Raw genomic sequence first — 20962 nt, forward strand, 5'->3', positions numbered from 1 at the left:
GAGTAAGTACTCCAAAAAATTGTGTTTTTGGTAATGGTCAGTGGTCACCTAGCTGTGGTGTGTTTCGTAAGTGTTACGAATAGGCAGAGGTGATCAGTAACGAGGCACTTCTACTTTTTCGCAGTATTCAAGTAGATATTGCGCACTTGCACTAATCACTCAATTAGTTATGATTTAGTCTACTTCTACTTCTACTAAACTTTCAGTGTTTTAGGAAAAACTAGACCCAGAATACTTACTTTTGTACTTACTTGGAAATCGTTACTTCTACTTGTACTTGAGCACAAATTTACGGCGCTACTGCTACTTCCACTTGAAGACACTCATTGAGGTACAGAATTTCAGTACACAATTGAACAGTATATTCAATATTCATATTGAAATGAACCCGAGTATTTTCGGCTGACACTCGTCAGGGGTAATCGTCAGCAACTAGTGGAGAATTGGAAAGAACATAGCATATCAACAATCGTATCTCGAAATATGACGTCACCAGCATGGCGTCATCAGTTGCTGACGATTACCCCTGACGAGTGTCAGCCGAAAATATTCGGGTTCATTTCAATATGAATATACTATTCAATTGTATATTGAAGTTCTGTACCTCCAAGAAGCTCTACAATTGAAATATCTGAATATTTTCGGATATTTCAATATGAATGCTGTATACTATTATTCAATTGTATACTTCTACTTGAGTACCAATGATGACTACTTTGAACAGAAATAGATCCTTGGAACAGGATGACGTCACAGGTCACATGTACACCGTGACGTAACTATCGGAAATGACGTTATAATATCCCAGTTGGCAAGGGCGAAGGTAGTGAAAAAATGAGAACTGCTTTGAGCAAGCGTGGCCGATGTCCGAATTTGAGTATCGGGCGAACGAATTGATTTGGCATTTCAGAAGCTCGCGTTAGCGTCGGTTGTCGCTGGTGCTGTTATATATTTGAAACCCTACCAGAATATTGACATAAAAAGCAATATTATATTATCGACGCGCACGCGTGACATCGATTACAACGGCCAGATCATGAGTTCTTTTTGCGATTTCATGTAGGTACCGCACATGCTGTTGTCCCCTTTACAAATGATATCTCTGCAAAATCTCAAAGCTACGCCCGGGTGACATCTCGTTTCGTTATAGGATAAACACATCATCCCTGGAACATGTATTTTCAAGCAGAGCTGCTCTGAATCCCGATAATGACGAGGGCTGTTGATATACGAAAGTAAATCGTAATCTCAGATCTGCCGAGCTAAGGGACAAAAGTTAAGCGTGCGTCTAACCGTTGGAAATCCTCCGACAATGATCTCAATAGCTGGGATTAAGTGGAATTGGAGTTGAAGAAAGGCAAGCTTTTGTCGCGAGTCATAACCGATCGTTAAGTTGTAATACCTTTATCCGCAGTTGTGGTCATTTAACAGTTGACAAGGCACGAATGCTATGTGCGTGCCGTAGTGACGGCATTCGCACCACTTTGTTCGTTTGAAGTGGGAGTTGTGATTGCCCTGTGTAATTTTGTAACGCAAAAGCTGTGATTTTCTTTCGAACTGACAACGTGGGGTCTCGTAAATATATAGTTTTTTGCGAAATGTCGTACCAGGTATCGTGCTAAACTTTACGGGGTGGGATGAAAGATTTAAAATATCAGATCCAATACGTTTATTGTAATATTGCGTCCGCCTCCGAATTTGCCCCGGCCATTCTTTGAATTAGATGACGGAGCATTTTTATCAAAGTCAAAGTTCACCTAAACTCTGGTTCCTAAAATACTTCTCTTCAGTGCAACACCGACTACGATCGCTGTGACTAAAAAGAAAACTACTTCTCTACAAATACACTTCCGTGTCAAAGTCATGTCATTTGCCCTTAAATCGAGAGCATGACTCACAAAAATGAATTTGACCCAGTATTATAATTTGTTGAAAAGCAGAAAAAGGGGGGAGAAAGTCATACTCTCCCCACCCTGTTCCCATTAGGCCTACCCATTCGTGTGATTGTAAGATCTTTGTGATTCCATATCTTCATCTAGTCTTTTGCGGCAGAAAATTTCCGGCAACCCTGAAGGAGCAAATGGATGCGGATCTCTACCCGGCCTGTCAATGATACGGGTTCCAGATCAGCCTAAACCGTTGTATTCCATTTCCGTGGTGTTGGAATAATTCTGCTTCAATCGAATTTTCACAACAAAAAGTTTTCGTTCGAAACGGACCAATTGAAATGACGAGAGATTCTGATGAATATCGATATTTTTAAAAATGCAAATTTCGTTGTCGATGGATGATTCACTCCATTACCAGTTGTTCGATTATATGCACCACATTCAGTGCATTGTTCATGAGGAAATTTTCGAATCAATGGAATTCTCCCATCATCAGTATTCAGGGATTTGAAAAGGATGAAAATAAAATCCATCGGGGATGAAATTGTCATCTCCAATAGTACATCCACGTGTCAAAGTCATGACTCGCGAGTCACACCTCTTACGCGTTTGGAATTGAAGTTGGCGGTTACCTTTTAGCTTTTAGCAATTATCGCAAGGTTCAGTTCACGTTATCAACCCCATGAATTCGGGTCAAAGATAGCAGTTATCTCGAGCACTTGATGCTGTCTCGCGACGTGTCCTCAGAGGGAGAGCACGTTTTCATTCCGGGTAGGAGTGAGGTGCGTATCTACTGTATATATATATGTCGTACTGAAACCGGATAGAAATCTGTTATATTTGATTTGAACGCAGGAACACACGATAGTCGAATTGGACTAGGTATAAGACAGCGAGTATTGTTAGGGCCTCCCATGTTGTTTCATCACGTCCTATATAAGTTGTAAGTAAGATTTATCTTGTCAACATTTAGAAATGATAAAATCTTGGAGTTGAACAAATTACGTTAATATTATCTCCTCTACAACTAATGCAAACAAGCGTATCTACTACATATGTTTGCATATCGGAGCTTCTTTACGCCGTGATTTACGACCGAGTGAAAGGAATGTGTCAGACTCACAGACGGACTGTTAACTGAATGTGAACTTACTTTTGACATTGCCCCTATCTCGATGTAAAATTGATTAAACTTCAGTGATAAAAGGCCACTTACGAGTCATGACTCCTAAGTGACATCGGGGTGGGTCACCGGGTTACGCTGTTATCACAAGCATAAACTTGTGCCAGTAAATGTTGCCTATAAACGCTGCGCTCCGAAATGACGGTGATTTGTTACTTATTCGTTTCTACCTACAAAGGTCTAGCGTTAAGTCGGCCCTTAATTCAAACAAAGCGAAGAGTTATTTCAAGGCAGGAACTGTCAAGTCGAGTCAAGTGACCCTTGGAATAGTTACAGTTCGATTTTCGGACACTTGGATTTCATAGGAAACTTGGAAGAATGCCTTTTTCTTCCCCGTTATTATTCTACGCCCGTTGAAACCGTGGGCTTACGCCTTGCCGACTGATTCACTGCTGCTTTGAAGCGAGACAATCGAGTGGGTCGCACATCTGCGCCGAAGCGAACTTGTTTGTATAAGATTTACGGGGAAAGCCTGCTAAAGTATATTATCTTGACTCATTTTTTTCGGGACGTTTTTTTTTCATCGCGGAGTTCGAATATGCCCGGTGGGCCCGTGTCTTCTTCACGATATAATCAGCCTGCGCTCGCCGAAATGATTTTTATTGTGCGACTCGGAATTATTGGATTTCGACGCTCCGTTATATTTGCGACGGGCATGGATGTGGCTTGGCATGGCCGGACATAATGGCAGATGTATACCATGATTATATCAAATGCATATTTTTCGCGACAATCAAAATGGCTCCGTTAGCGGTATTATCGACAGAAGGTGACAAAAACTGGTTGATCCCGCAACACTTCAGCATGTCATATTTCAGTATATGACTTTATAACCCCAAAAGTAAACCTTGCCCCAACCATACCCAAACCTTAAATCTAACCCAAGCCTAACTGTAACCCGCATGCTCAAGGGTCACCCTTATGTTGAATTGTCGTATGCATCGTCGACGAACCGACAGAAACAAGTAGTTTTTGAACATTTATTATATCGGTGAAATACACTTCGTATATCGGTGGAATTATTTTAGTTTTAGCACAATGCATAGCGGCCCCAGTAGTTGAAAAAAACCATCGACATAATATTATCCAGTCGCCAATTAACCTTAACAAAACACGATTTGATTCGACCACTTGAAACGCAATGGTTCTCAGCCGTGATCAGTCAGATTTAATCCGTTCCTGGCAACAAAAGCGGCATTCCCTCGATACGTTTGAAGCAATCGTGACTTCCCCGCTTAGCGAATGCACCCGCGTTCGAAGCGCAGTCGCGTCTAGTCCATGATTTGCGGCCGCGTCCGCTCATGCGAGAGAAAGATTTTTTCGACCCCTTGTCATTCGATGCTCCGTTACGATTCCGTCGAACGTAGAGCCTCACTGTGCGGCTGCGTCTCGCAGCACGCTTCGAGGCCGTGATAGGATTTTATCGGTGCTTTGAGATGCAAGCGCGTTGCGCTAAGTATGTTGTAAGTATCGTTGTCGAGCCACGTTGCAGTCCAGGCAAAGTTGACTGCGAGACTGTGCGAGTCGATAAATAATGAATGCGTTCGTGTAATTTGATTATTCCGAATGAAGTTTTGACGCGGGACTCGGAACTGCGATGATGTGGCGTTTGATGCCGAATATGATTTGCCGGGTGTAGTTGGCGTCGCAGGACATCGCCGTATAAAATATAGATTACAGATGTTTTACTGTGAGATTAATTACGGTGTACGGCCGGCATTGGAGATATAGATAGCTTCCAGAATTTTAGTTCAGGAGATAATTTACGATGCAGCGACTCACTGAAATAGAATGAATCGAATAGAATGAAATGGGAAATGCGGTAATTCACTTCTTTATCGTAAACCTTCCATAATTTTTAACTTTGTCGACGTTCAAATTGAAATCGACACTAGAGTCTATAGTCAGCGGCGAAAACTATTCTGTTACCTCAAGATTTCATTTTGGTGTGTTATGGTGACATTTTGTTCGTGATGTTTGTTATCAGTGTCATTTGCCCCCCTCAAATTTCCATCCTGGTTACGGGCCTTACGGCCATCAAATTATATACCTCTGCATACATTTGATGTGCGATTTTTGTGTGCTGTATATGTATTTTATTTCATGCGCCACCGTTTGCACGTAGTGTGGGTCGTCAGCTACGTAACAACGCGACACCTGGCATGCCCAGGACATGTTCAATTCGGCGATGCACGCGGGGAAACACTAATTTCAGATTCAGTTATGGCGTCATAATACTTTGAGTTCGTCTGAAGTGTATTTGTACACAACTCTGAACTCTTGTCTCTGTTCGTCGTTACTAGCAAAATACCAGGTCAAGCATTGGCTATTCCCAGTTACACTTGTGTTGAAAATATCCATAAATCTCTTGTACACTATCGCGTGATTTTCACGTCCATATAAAAGTCAGTGAAATATTGGATACCAGATCTAGTATATATTTTATTGACTTTCCCGCGTTCCGCTATCTTTTCAGCCATCGTCGTAAGTCACAGGTGGTGTTAGATATACCAGAACGAATTGCATACGGTGCAGATGTCATCCTAGCGCTCACTTGCCTTCAGGGCTTATCCAAAGATATTCCTCGAGTAACCTGAGTCAGTTGTATCTCTAGCGTGTACCGATATACGTTGCTGATTGCGGTTACGGGCTTTGTACCCGAATGTGAATACCGGGAGCCATTAGAAGCACTCATATGATTGATGGTTCTGTGTGGCGCTAATGCCCCAGGGCAAAGATACAGTGATTACCTAATAACCCTTTACCCGATAAAAGACTTGTGTCCTATGTGTAATACAAACAGATTTGTACCACTTACAAACTGATTATCGTGTCTCCATCCGTTGGGCATCACCTGAAAACATACTGCATACCTACTTTCATTATGGGCGAAAGATCCAAAGAGATAAGGGGCTTTTGGTGATTTTCGGGGTACTGTATACTAACTTTAATGGATAGTACTGCCAATTTTCAACAACAATGATATTTTGTGACATGACACCCGTCATACTTAAGGTAGAAATATTCGGGTCTCCTCACGCCAGATTCCGGTGTAAATTCATTGGTAGCTATTTTATAGTAAGATCAATCAGTTATGCGCTATCGTATCCGCTACAGTGTTGTATTTAGCTGCTATCAGCGCCAGCCCAATTCACCTATAACTAGCAGGACACGTTGACTTTGGAAGATGTTAATTTCATGATGTACTTTGAACATGGTTTTCTGCAGTTGTAGTATAGATTGGCCAGTGTAAATCAGTTTTGCATCAGTGCGGTGAATCGATTGTTCTGTCTATTAATTCATTAATCTGATAAATCCAAATTTGATGATCCCACTTTTATTAATCCGTTCACCATTGCTATGCAATAAGCATGAGCAGAGCACAGATAATCGCGTAGCATGCAGAAACTTTTTTGACCTTATTGTCAATCGGAAATTAGGCTATTATATAGCCTATGGTAGCAAATATTCATAAGAGAATATAATACTTTTTAATGGATCCTGATTCTAACAGCATTTTATGAGACCTGTTCTCATTCACTTCATAGTTTCAATCTCCCTTGACGAGATAAATTCAAGGTGTATGCCTTTTACTAATAAACAGTAATTTGCTTAAAAAGTTACGGTACTACGTGATTATTCAGGGATTTTAGTTATCAGTGTCAACTGTACCATAAGCATAAGTTCATTTGTCGTATCAGCACTAAGATTTGCCTGGCGTATGTAGTAGTATCAGTGTTCTGGTATTAACCAGCATTAAATAGTTACGATCCGCAACAGGAATGTGAAACGTTATTGAAAAACGGACTGGATTTACTTCATTTACGGTATGCAAGTATCGAAATGAAAGCGTGGGCCACATATCAGTTTTCTAGTTGCAAGGCCTATAATTTCACTAAGAATCAGTAATAGTGATGGCGAGACTTAGTTCGAGATGGCACTACATGAAATAATCGCGAAGGCTAAGTGGAATTCCCGCGAAGCGTGACATATTTCTTCAGGGTATTGAATAAATTTAGGCAAAGATATTCATGTGCAAACTATGCATATGCAATATGCATACTGTAATGTTTTGGGCCCATCTCTTAGCTCATTTGAGATTAGCTCAAACGTATCAGACTAGCTAGATTACAAACCCATTTCGCTAACCACACACAATTTGAATGCGGCACTCCTTGGCGGGCCACAAATTGCATGCTTGCAAGTGTGGAGGCATTGGGTCGTGTGTTGTGTGCCCTTATTTTCGCTGTAGCGAGTGAAGCGACCAGAAATTGCGATGTAGATTCATTCTTTCTGCGAAATTTGACCGTTTTCAAGACGTACCTCGGGTCGTTGGAGTAGAAATTGATATAAGCTTCAACGCGGTTCCCCCTGGGAAAATCGCGCGCTACAAGTCAAGCAGAGGTAATGAGCCCGCTTGCTTAGACCTCATACGCTATAATTATCGCTACACGGAATAACATCGCTGTCGCTGGTATGTCGAATGGGAGATATAACGCAACATATGTTATTGTTTCAGATTTTTAGTATTATACTGCGTCATCCGTAAATGTTGTTACTGCGTAACATGATACTGCATACGTAAATTCTCCGATAACACAAGTGGAAATACTCTATACATCCCGAACCGGTTTTTAATCGCGCAAGGCACGGACACACAAGGAAGGGACGATGAGGACAATATTCCTGTCTTCGTTGATCCTCTGCTTATCTTGTGGATCGTTGGGATTTGGTTAGTAGGCTAATACGTTTCTTATTGGCCTCGTGGACATGTTTTGTCGTGTGAACAATGACTTATCGTTCGCTCACGTACGTTGTTGCTTTTGCAATGATTGATCCTTTGTTACATTATGCTAATCTCGAAATGGGTTAATACACAGTGAATCGATTTGTAGTTCCACTGTTATGATTGTATCCTAACGACCTCTATGTGATGTAATATTGCAAGCGACTCGCTACGATGCGCCTATCTGGCGTAGCAAAACTAAACAGCGTATATATTTCTTAATATTCAAAACCGGTTGTGAACCTGAACAATGAACATAGCCGGTCATGGTCGTGAATTAAGGTTTTATCATGTACGGCTGTGTATACTGTATATGCATACGGGATTAGAGACGTCTTGCCCTAGATGTAAAATGTGTTAATGAGCTTTTGTCGCACTATTGTTTACAGAGCAGTAGACTGGGTGTTGTGTTGTGGGGTATGCGTAATTAGGAATTACACAAAATCCATAATTGAATAGCCGCAATGTGCAAGCATACCGGATTTTGTGCCTCAAACAAGTTCTTTTGCCCTGGTAAAATTAATGCACAAATCACATTCAATCGATATAGTTATTACGCACACGCCGGCCGTTAGAACGACATCCTGTTTTCTCGTCCACGAAATGGCAGTTGTAATTTGAGTGCTTACCACCGCTACAACCACTAATTACTCCGTAACGATATTGTCAGCTGTTCGATATCTCCGTAATTGCGATGCTTTTGGAAAATTTGTCGACACCTCTCAATGCGATGTGCGAAGCGATAACAGAATCTGCGCTAGATGCCGGATGTGATAATGGCTGAGCAGCGAGATGCGAAGGCCTTCAACTGTTTTAAAATTCGGACATTGGAATATCGTGTTATATGACGTCATCAAATCTGAGTATTTCCTCGCCATGAGCCCTTCGTTAGTAAATTTAGTATATATCTTTCTGGATAGTAACTCGCAAATAAGATGTCGATTGTGACCTTTGAGTACACGCTGGTATCACTGCGTACAAAAATGTACTACAAATTCACGCTCGTTAGTGGAAATGACATTAATGCAGGGTTACCATACGTCTGCATTTAGGAGCAATCTGCAATGAAATAGACATGGTCGTATAACTACCAAATCGTCTTTATGTCGTATAGAATTGGTTTTAGTTTTCTTTGCGGTCCGTAAACGGTTCATATATTGAACCTTCCATATAATACACGCTTTTATGACGTCATCATGGGCAATACTCGAATATTCCATTCGAATCGAATCACTCTGATTCTCTAGTTCGTACCCGTGAGAGACATTGTTGCCTTATAAGCATGGCGTGACGATTTTTACTCTGCCCCAGTATCATCAATGTCCACAACACTTCTCGTGCTGTTATATATTGTTTATCTTCCCCCTTGTCCGTTTGAATATGTCATAGTCACCTTTCGGACACGGTTGAATCCGTTATCCGGTATGCAGTTCGTTCGTCCGTTCAGCCGTGAATGAACCTCAGCCTGTGGCGTTACGGCAGCGCATTTGAAACGGTAATTATCCAATTTCATCCCATATTTAACTCTCGCGATGACAATATGCCGATGTAGCGAGTGGGTGCGTTAATTATTGTTTTACGGCCTGAAAGCTGTATATAATTCGATTAACGTGTGATCATTATGGTCTCCGGACTATAGGAATACTGTGGACATGGTGGGCACGGAGTATGTGGTTGCGAATTGCGACTATCTGGTAAAAATCTTCGATTCATTAGACGTCTATGATTTGACTTCGACATATTGAATCGGTTCAATTACAAATTGCCAATATCTGATTCAATGTCCCCGCTTGGTAACCCGGCTATCATCAGTTTAGAGAAGTATAGTATAAATATAGAATATGGGCAGAGCCGAACCATATCCAATCAATTGCCATGCAAAATGCATGCATCATGCATCAATCATGATACAATTTTTTAAGAAAGTGAACTGTTTGTGAACTGTGTACAGTGTAAACTGTATACATACACCCGTGGTCATCAACCTTTTCCCTTGCGACGCACCACCTCGATCTCGATGTTCTATGGCAGGGGTCGGCGGTCGGCAGACCTGCTTCATGCGCCAGAAAAAGCAACAACACAAAAATATAATGCAATGAAATGTTACCTGTTGAATGAAGTTTATTATTGTGTGGTATACAGTGCTTAGCCACCAGGGTTGTAAGGTGTTTAAAATCAGGCTGATTTGGCCAAACTCTGCAGTTAAAATACAAATAGGAAGAGCCGTATTCACCATTGTTAGCCCGGATATGTTCTTGACCTGCGCTACCGTGATTAATTATATATCAAGTTCATTGCTGAACACAATGGCTTATCATTGATTGATGCACCATTGTTGCGGATGTAACGTTTACGTGAGCTTGATTCAAGAGCGCAATCGCTAAGTTCTAACCCAATAGTCCCACCTTCCCCTAAATCTTACAAGTGCTACGTAAACCATAAGGAAAGTAACAACACGAAAACAATACCCATATTGTTAATACGCGATAGAATGCAACAATTTACAATCTGGTTAACATCTCCAGCAAAATGGCAATCATTAAAGAGCCGCAATCAAAGTGTTAAAGAGCCGCAGTTCGCCCACGCCAGTTTTATGGTTTTGTTGCGTATGAACAAGTTAACGAAACACTCAACTTCATTCCAAATGTATATATAGGAATAGGGTTATTAACATGAGCGGAATAAAAAATAAGCCCGCCCTGAAGTTCCATAACAAATGCGGCCCGCTTGCCAATCTGACTTGTATACGTGCCATCCGCACAGAAAAATGTGCAATTTTTAGTGCCTCTGATTCTTTCAGTTGCGTATTTGTGATAATTTGCATAATTATTTTAAAACATCATGTTCCATAAAGCCGTAAATCCGTAACTTCCTTAGGTACAACCGTCCTATGTTCAATAGCCATTGGTATTTAACTGAGCAAAACAATGATGATCACTGACCCCCAGTGACCAACTGACCATTGACCACGCGAGGCCAGTCAGCATTTGAACCTTGTGTTGTACTTGTAATGTTTAGAACCGAGCTTCACTATTTGAAAACTACGCAGTTGATACCGGTATCCAACTTGTGATTGCCATATTAAAACATACATACTTAGATTGCGTGAACGTGGTATTCCAAATGAATAACTTCAACCTCGAAATTGACGCGTCGATGTATTCGCGTTCCTATGTATATAAAAGGTATAGTGTGTTTTCTGGCTACATTCTGAATAGGAAGTCAATAAATCAGGATTTTGAGAACCGTACGAGACTTCTTACAAAGTCGTGTGTTATCTACCGACAGAAATGATCTCAGACACTAATTTTTTCCCAACGACTGTTATGAGTTGTGCGTGTTGACTGTTCGGGGCCGATTGTGCTGAAAACGCGGTCAAAATTTATTGTGCAATTTGCGAATATCTGCGACTATATTGCGTCCTTGTTCGGCCCGAGCTTTATGATAGCGAATCCCAAACTTTATGTCTTCATCAATAAATACTCATAAAACCTTATGATAATTATCGTGAATAGGGCTGGGCACAATGATTCGAGTACTCGAATCTGAATCGAGTATTAATTTTAATGATTCGAGTCGAGTAGTAAAATACGATATTTTCGAGTACTGAAATTACAAGCTCCTCGCTACTGAAAGATAATTTATCAACGACAATTATAGTTTTGATGCTAGTTTCCAATGTGGAAGGCTTAAAACACTGATTGGCTGCCTTGAAGCATACGAAACATAGTACAAAGCTACAAAGCTTACGTGAAATAAGACATTTTCGAAGTCATAATCATCCCATAACCTTGTCACGAAGTGCAATAAAATCGGTGTGGTCGAATAAATATCAAAGCATCTTTAATGTGATGGATAACAGGCATTATATTCTTTGCTGTGGCATAAAAGGTATACATTTGAACTTTGACATATTACATTCTGTTATGACGTCATAATGTGTGATACTCGAATACTCGACTCGACTCGAAGCATAATACGTGATTCAGAATCGAATCACTCAGGTACTCGATTTTGCCCAGCCCTAATCGTGAATACGTATGTATTGAAACGGCCACAACAGTAAAACAAAGGGCTTAATTATTGTCTGTCACTGTCCAGCCAAATTTTCACAATTAGCTTGTTATTGATGTGATATGTATATGTGAGCGCCGAGCGTATAGGCGGCGTGATAGGGATTGTAATTAGCATGTAAGGGATGCTGGAGCATTTAAGTTTAAATCAGGTTAATTTCACTTTCGTCAAATACATGCAGCCTCCATACATACCAATGACTGTGGCGCATACGTTTATCTCGCCGTGCTACAAGATACCTGACGCCTTTTGTTTGCAAACCGAGATAACGCATTTCCATTGATGTTGTCTATCTGTCACCGCATTTTAGCCGATAACCCGAACTTGTCAAGGCACTTTATCGGTATTTTAACGGCAGTATGCATTTGCACGGTCCCAGCCTCCTGTTGGCGTTATCATTTTGTTACGTCGTGTTTGTTTGAACTTTGTCAATAGGCAAGCGGATATCTGTTGGTAACAGATCGCTGACGAATTAAAAGTATTATTGATGTAGGAGTGATTATTTCGAGGCCGCTTTTCTGTCCGCATAGCCGAAGTTTGAGTCAAACGTACTGTTCTGTTTTGCGCCCAATGCTTGACTTCGCGTGTCCGAAGTGTTCACAGTGTTTCTCGGTGCTTTCAACTGATGTGTATGGTACATAAGAATAATAATAACATGTTTTAGCGGTGCATTGCGTAGAAGGGCAGGTATTGACAAAACAAATAGATTAACATATATTGCTGTTGCTGTGGACCTCCAGTATATTCTATGACGTCATAATGTGGTGACACTTATCATCTACTATTATGCGAATATGTGTGCTTTCAAGTTAGAATTGCCCATTTCATGAACTGAAGAGGGTTGGTTCTCGCTTAGAAAGCTTGTTAAATAATGAATATGATTGAACCGTTTATTTTCACCCCTGCACCCTTATTATTATTCACACGTTAGTGCCATAATGGACTCGGTAATGGGTAAGGAAATCAAATTCCCATCTATTAAAATCTGAAACGCCCGACTGTCGGCACAAGCCGACGCAGGCTTACAAATCGTGGTTGTCAAGCAACGTTACCGCGCAGTTGCGTATGTTGTCACTTGGTAGAGCCGTATGGATCATGCCCAGTATTACACCACCGCACTGACCGCACCGACCCACGAATAAGTTGTTCTCTCAAAACCACACACGCTCGGCATAAATACACGGTTATATTTCCAAGCGCGTCCCACCTCAATCGCGTTAGCTGCATCTAAACATCCTCCTAATGTGTATAAATATTTATATCATACCCCAGGGGATAGAACAGACGCGACAGCCTTTCAAGTTGCTGTTCGTGATGCAGCCGGCCATTGCCCGTAATAGGGTCGTTGAATTACAATCGAATCTAAATTATACCGCGTTAACCACCAGTTAACGAGGGTAACTTGTAAGACCAAACACTCGTATTGTAGGGGAGACTAGAATAGATGTTGAAACGTATGAATCATTAAACAAATTCCACTTGAATTCGTGTCTTCAATATGTTAGTAATCGTGAAATATACCAATAGTTCTCAACCGCTGGTCCGAGTCACTTTTCCGGCCTGTCCGCCAAATATATTTCAACTTTGAAGAGCTTCTTGTAGGTACATAACTTCAATATACATTTGAAAAGCATATTCATATTGAATTGAACCCGAATATTTTCGGCTGACACTCGTCAGGGGTAATCGTCTGTAACTAGTAGAGAATTGGAAAGAACATTGTATATCAACAATGGTATCACGAAATACGACGTCACCCAGCATGAAATTTCGAATAATCGGTGCGAAGAGATCGCTTAAGCTCAATGTGATATGTACTATTATTTCAATTTTATTCACAATTGCGAAAAGGAAGAGGTTTAAGGCTTGTCTATTAATTGGAGAAATAAAATACTAAATTCATAGATTAAGAACGTAAGTTAGAACGCTTTCCGGCGTGATGTACAGTTTATGGTTCACTTTTGACCTATTCCACGTGATAATGCTGATAAAGTCGTACCGGTACAGAACTGTTTAAAAGGACCCTACAACTCGTTTTAAACCAGTAATATGTGACGGCGAAAATGACTTTTTAAACAAAATCTGGCGAAATTAGACAGTGCAATGTACTTTTTGTACAATGTACCCACATTTAACAGAATCTATGAAACAACGAAGTCTCAATTCTTTCAAATGAAGCCCAGCTGTAAAAACCGAATCGGTGGTTTTAGCGGGACTTCAAACGAAACTTCAACAGAACCACGCGAGACCGGTGTAATATCGAAAAGACGGCTGCATGTCTCTCATTAAATTAAAGTTCCAATTATTCTTGTTGAATGGTACCTACTTTTACCGTAATTACATTTTTGGGTTGATTGATTATTACCGGTTCGAAAATTTTGTGTTTTGAAATTTGACTGGCCCGGAAGCCGATACCGTTAGGAACCACTGATCTATTTCGAAGTGAATTTCAATGGTCTATCTCGCCGCTTCAAGGTAGCGGACTATAAAGTCATAAATCGATATGGTGTAATCACCCGATTAGTTGTAGAATTGATACGCAAACGGCCGGAATTTTTACGACAGCTTCCGTTCGTACGCGTCGCGTAAGGCTGGCGCGCTGCGATCGTTGTTATGGTAAAAGAATACGAACAAAAGCACGCTCAAACGACCCATTCCGCGTACGGACGATTTCGGTTATGCATACTTACAGCCAAAGCCAAAATTTTTCCCCGTAGACCGCAAAGCTCTTATGTGGTACCGCGTCATCTCTTATCATATCTTCCCGCCAGAAATGGTGCGTGACTCGATGAAGGATTGGCCCTCGTTTTCATTATGCTGATCGCAGATGATCCGGGGTGGCGAAAAGTTGGCTTTTAACGGTCGGGTTCCGAGCGGATAAGTGTCGTGTTTTTCGGTTGCTTGATTGGTTTCGCGTGGTACTACACGATGGCTAATGTAGATTTTGTTCGGTGTTACTGATGAGTCGAGCGATTAATTCTTGACTTTGAGTGTGAGACAAAAATTGTCAAAATTGTCTACAAAGTCGAAATCGTTTACAAACTGCATTGTCTCTGTGTCGTAGTGGTTGCGCTGTCTGTGAACTTTTCATTTTGCATTTTACACCTGGTAGCCAAATTTACACTGTTGTAAACGGCCTATTGTCAACTCATTTTGAATCATAAACCATTAAATGGATTATTTGATTGATATGATGTGATGACCAACACGCCTCAAAACGTGTAACATTTTTGGTATGTCCTAAGTAATTTTGCTGTAGGTTAGGTGCAATCCAATATTTAACTGATTGAGTTTTAAAAACGTTAAAGTTTGTCAAAATAAAGTTTTTAATGTAAAGAGTTGACAAGACCGTCAAAAATTGTAGTGACTTTGGTTGGCGTTCTCTAGTAGTGCGATGCAACTGGAACCAATACTCTGCTATCTGCTTTTGCACATTACTGAGCACAAACTAGTTACATTTTACATATACGTGAAGGAATGTGGGGATATTTGGAACTGTTAAAGGTCATGGTCAACTAATAGGTCGACTAGTCACTGAAGTCTGCGAAACTCAACTACAACTGCATTATGACATGTGCTTACAAGCGTGAAATCTTGTTACGAATTTCAGGTCCAAGTCCACAATATCATATCATGTGACTTGTCCAACTCCAAACAAACAGAAAGCATCTAGTCCATGCTCAACCGTTAGAATACGACATGAAATCTCAAAATCCGGTTCCCTCGGTCCGATCCCAAATCCTGGCTTAATGGCTCATCTCTGGCACCTGTTTCCGTATATTTAGGGAATTACAGATCTGCTTTTGGTGTGTTTGTGTGTGTTTCAGGGCTACCGCACCAATATGGATGCGGATCCAAAATTGACCAATGACCAATTGACCATAGATGTCGAGCCACCATGAATGCTAAACGACAAGAACACATCTCCGTGTTATTTATTTTCTGTATTTTGGGTTCTAAAAGACAAGTGTGCAGCGTAGTGGTGGTTGTCGGTCAGGGTACCTTACTACCTTAGGTAATTTTGAGCTTCAATCCGACTCCTATACTATAATCCCACATTGGATCCCATCCAACTGCAGATAAAAAATTGCAAAGCGTGACAGAGTAGTGGCAATATTTCCTCCGGATCCAAATGTATTCCGTTGATTCCAACATTCCAGCTCTATCGTGCCTGTTCCTCGAAGACTGACTCGCTTGGCAAAGTGATAATCGCAATGGAATTACGTTTTTTATGTCTTTTTAGCCTTCTCTGATGACAACGTGCGAACCCAAAGTCAGCTTGCTTGTGAAGACTACGAAATCACGCTGAGATGCCCGGGAAGCGATATCATTACCATAAAAGGAGCTGCCTACGGCAGACAGGTATATACTGTTTTATATTGGCTACGATATTCGTACACATTGATACTCTTCCCACGCATTTCGAAGATCCAATCTTTATCTCAACCATTGGTTAACAACCTATGGTACATGATGCCGGTTTCAGCGGGCCAAAAATCTTGCATCGTATATGCTATTAGGGTAGCCATACCCTCCTTATCAGATTTCTCCTTAATTTGAAGGACAATGTTCATTTTTTACAAAATGGCAGTCCAGCTGGTGGCTGAGGCTGTCACGAGGGCTTCCAACTAGCTCAGGCGAACATGATGATATCTTTCTTAGTCACCAGCTCCCCAAATGTGCCGTGATTTGGACCGAACCAAGATATTGACCGTCTTAAGTGGTCTGCTTCCCACATTTCGCCGTAGTAAGGTTTTCATTGCATGTTACTGAGCCGACGCCGTGTATTTAATAATATAGTGGGGCATGAGCAAACTAAGTTTGAAAACCCCTGATCTAAACGCATCGACCCCTAAATATATTTGTAGCTATTCATGTTATCAAGGGCACAGTCCGAAATGTCCAGAAATTTTTATGCTGGATGCAAACTCCTGTGAGGCTATCATTACGGCCACATAATTTCAGCTAAACCCTATCGCAGGTAAAAATCCAGTTTCTCTTTTTAACTAGAAGATATTAGTCGGCCGATTATAAAACGTTATCTCATGGTCCAGATCGGGCCGACACCACAACCGGTGCCTGCCATGGGCCAAAATCCGCGGCGTAGGGCACGGTACATCCGGCCCGTTTCCCGCGCCAGGCGCGAAAGAAAAATACCGCTATCACACTGTCCTATTCCGGCGATATTTACCAAACATTAAACTATAATATCCATCCAAATAAATAGCAAGTTGTATAAAGAGCAAGCGGGTGCGATAATATTGACGCAGTCGATTGACGTTTAATCGTTTCGTTTGTCGAGGGTTATACCTGAATACCGGCGAGGTGCCAGGGGTCAGTAACTCTGCAGGCTTGAATTTGTTTGTATGTAGAGCGTGGTATTGTTTTCTTGCCTGGTCGCGTGGAAATCTATGGTATTGACACGTGACTGATTCATCATTATGACGTGCTATTGTTTTGGGACAACGCCTTTACTGGCAACGATTCGGTAGTCCTCAAAATCTGGAATGCGTGGGTAATGCTTTGTTTGATATAAATATCATTCTGAACGCTTGTGACACTTCAATGTCTCATCTTAATCGTCGATCACTGGATTTCCGCGTGACTGTTGCATTTTCAAGCATGGGGCGATGTTGACACCAAGCCACATCACCGTATTCGACTGCAGCAAAATGATTTCAATGAAGTTACAATATAATAATTTACGGTAGTTCGACATACACGAAAAATTGTGCAGTACAGTATGGATAATTAATTTTAAACATCTTATCGTTTATAAGCAGATATGCCTAATATGCCTATGAACTACGTTAGTCAGTGTTTATGAATATTAAGACTTCTTTGATCATTGCGATTATGTATGTAAACACGATCTTCCTCGTTAAAAATATCAGCAAGTACTGTAATAAATTCATAGACCATAACCTTCTTTCATGTCGAACATAAAAAGTGGCAACCCCACATAACCCCATACCTCGAACTTCGTGTTGTTATCGTCATCGAGTATGCTAAATTACAGTCAATAGTGCTTAACCTGAAGGCGTAAGCCAAGCCCCGGCGTGCCATGCAACTTGATCTCGAGTAAGAAGGCATTTTGATCATTGATTTGAATTCTGGCATCATGCTGGTGAAAACAATTCTTGGCGTCTGATGTAAGATTATAAGATGGCTGACTGACATTTGTGATATAGCGCTGAGCATTGTCATGGTTCAGATTGAAATTAGAGAGTCGTCCTTCCAAACGTGAGACAATTTATGCATTTTAGTAATCAATAAAAATGGTAGATATGGTTTGTTTGTGGTATCCATGGTGTTTGTGGACTATGGTATGGTCATTTACACCAGGCCAATTTTCTCCATTTTTATTCCGTAACTGCCGACTTGTAGCACGGCTCACTTCTAGGCTTTTTATAAGACATCGCTTACCCGGATGATGCGGTTAGGAGATACCTAGATAAACCTCCGACACTAGGTAGGAGGCGTAAAGATTAAGAACTTAGGTTAGCTACCACGGCTGTGATACCTATTTTTCGGGTTTGTTCACAATTATGTAATTTTACCAGTGCCTAAGTATGTTTCCTCAAAACCAATGTACTCGGTACTGAAATACTCGGAGGTGGCCAGTAACGAAGTACTTCTACTTTTAAAGCACCCGATTAGGTTATGCCTGCTTGCACTACTGGCTTAACTGGTGATGATGATGTTAGACTATATTATGCCTATATGAAATAATTACTTTTTACTTAGAAATCGCTATTCTAGTTGGGCTTGAGTAGAAATTTAGGACTTGACTTATACTTCTACTTGAGTGCCGACTACTGCCGATGCTGGAAATAGTTTACATACCTTGGACGTGAACACATCTAACGCCGGGAATTGTCTGTCTATTGGCGGTCTATACTGAAATTTATAACAGATCCTTTCGCTTTGTATAGCATCAGTGTACGCTTTGACTCCTAGTAGGAGTTGTAGTTCGCTTTATTTTTCAAAGTTTTGTAAATTTTCGCAAATCGATTTTCAGGATGATATGACGTGCGTTGTCAACTCGGATCAAATGCAGGACATGCATTGTCGTCTGCCGAACGCGAAGCAAGTCGTCGCCAAAAGGTGAGTCGGTTGGCTTTGTCTGTATCGCGTCACCGATCAAAAACAGTCTTACTCACAAGGTAAACACAGCTGTCAATTGGTGACATTGATGTTGATGGATACACGGGATTAGGCGTTCGGTTCGGTAGCTTTTCCGACGACCGTATTCCAAGCGGGATACCACTTTCGGGCTCTGTGTAACCCGGCAGTAATTATTTTCGATTTTCGCGTCTACACGAGTTGGTTGTCAGCCGCGCCGTAGTCGTTATCAATTATGATTTGCAAAAGCTGGTTCTCGGGGATTTTCGGCGAGTCACGTGTCTAAAAACGGTATCGGAACGCGTTATAATAGATCTGAAGCAGTGGTTCTAAAATTTATATTGCTGACAGCACCCCTTGAAATCATTCCCGGTGCCGTAATCAATTGTTAAATTTGCAAATTTAAGGATTTAAAGATCATAAGGGTTATGGTTAATTTGACTATCCTATGAAAATGATCAAAACTTGGTCAAAATTATATACTATGGAGATTGGGTTTTCCTTTGAATGTGTATTTTATCTACAAGTAAAGCAGTCGTTATGACATTTGTGAAGTTTTAGAACTACTCAATAATGGGAAACGCCACGCCTTAGACGTGAGAGAGGTCATTTGACCTTTGAACTTGGGCATATGTTGGGTTACTATTTGGCAATTCCGTTTTTGGATTCGGATCTACATACGCGAGATAGGCGACCAACAAAAATGTACCAACTGCCAGATGTCTTACGGGGTCTTTGGCACAGTATCGCGGTGCACCTGAAATCGCTGGTCTAAAGACAATGTACTATAAATACATGGGTTGGAAATGGATGTATTTACGAGATTTCCACCATGGCGTAGGGTGATAATCAAATGTACCAATCCTTAAGCAGATATGTTCCAGGATTGTAGTGGGTCCTTTTCGCGCCTTATTGTGTTACACGAAAACAGATCCAACTCCAGTCCTGGGATATATCTCCATAAGAATTGGTGCATTTGATACGTTTTCACGCATTGGAATGTGCGTGAAAAAGAAAACAACATATTGTACCAGAAAATGTCGACTACCTGATTTGCAGCCTTCACTAGGGCGGAAATAGGCGAAATACACCATTTTCATTTACAAGGTAATAGTAGTACCATTGTACGAACGAAATTGTTTTTCTTCCATACTAAGATACAGCGTACGCATAGTTTGCGGGACTTTAGAGAAGTTCCAACTCAGCCTATAACATAGAGAGGCTTCGTTATCTCAACTGTTCATCTCCCGTAGCGGGAACATCTTCATTATCGCTCTTAATAATGTATGGAATAACTGAAGCGAATGGAGAATAGATAAACGCGTACTTGTAATAATCTCAAATCTCGCCTATTGCCTTGTGTATGAAGTTTGGCGCGTGATGCGCCACGAAATTGTGTTAAATTCAGCCATTATTTTAAGCGCATCTTGATATACATTCGCCGAACTCTTGGCGAGTTTATAGCGTTTATGTGTGGCGTTGCGTTGCCACAAAACGCGCCATTTTGAGCTGTGGTGTAGTAAAAACACGATTACGATCGCAGTTCCGAATAATCGAAGAGTAATCTTGATCGATTTCCCTATATGTCACAATAACTCCGGGGGAAAACTGAAGATAACTGAGGTAGCGCGAAGCGCAATGGAAAAAACTACAGATTTCAATTGCCCGTAAAAATACATTTGCCAAAGGCAATGTTTAATCTCAGTGGATTTGGCGGAAAATTAGTGTTTCAAGATTACGATTTTGTGTCGAATCTAAGGCCTTTGAACTGGACACAATAGCATGCGACATTTCAGCATGCGACACTTGAGCATCTGGGCATCAAAGCAGGGTTACCGATAGATTTTGGGTTACGTTCGGATTAGGGTTGCGTGCGGGCTGTTCTGTGTCGCATTGTAAACTGTC

General features: G+C 41.1%; 1 protein-coding gene across 2 annotated transcripts in view; it reads left to right on the forward strand.

Moving 5' to 3' along the window:
- Positions 1-7552: 7552 nt before the first annotated feature.
- LOC145451893 (adhesion G protein-coupled receptor L3-like) overlaps positions 7553-20962 on the forward strand; it is a 54555-nt gene continuing 41145 nt past the window's right edge. For both annotated transcript variants that reach the window (XM_080330112.1, XM_080330113.1), the window contains exons 1-3: positions 7553-7804; positions 16176-16294; positions 18954-19039. In XM_080330112.1, coding sequence (XP_080186238.1) covers positions 7744-7804; positions 16176-16294; positions 18954-19039 — 266 coding nt within the window. In that variant the 5' untranslated portion in view covers positions 7553-7743. The remainder of the gene's footprint in view (positions 7805-16175; positions 16295-18953; positions 19040-20962) is intronic.

The sequence above is a fragment of the Botryllus schlosseri genome, chromosome 12, assembly GCF_051294905.1.
Source record: "Botryllus schlosseri isolate E-star chromosome 12, Bs_hap1, whole genome shotgun sequence".
Taxonomy (NCBI): domain Eukaryota; kingdom Metazoa; phylum Chordata; class Ascidiacea; order Stolidobranchia; family Styelidae; genus Botryllus; species Botryllus schlosseri.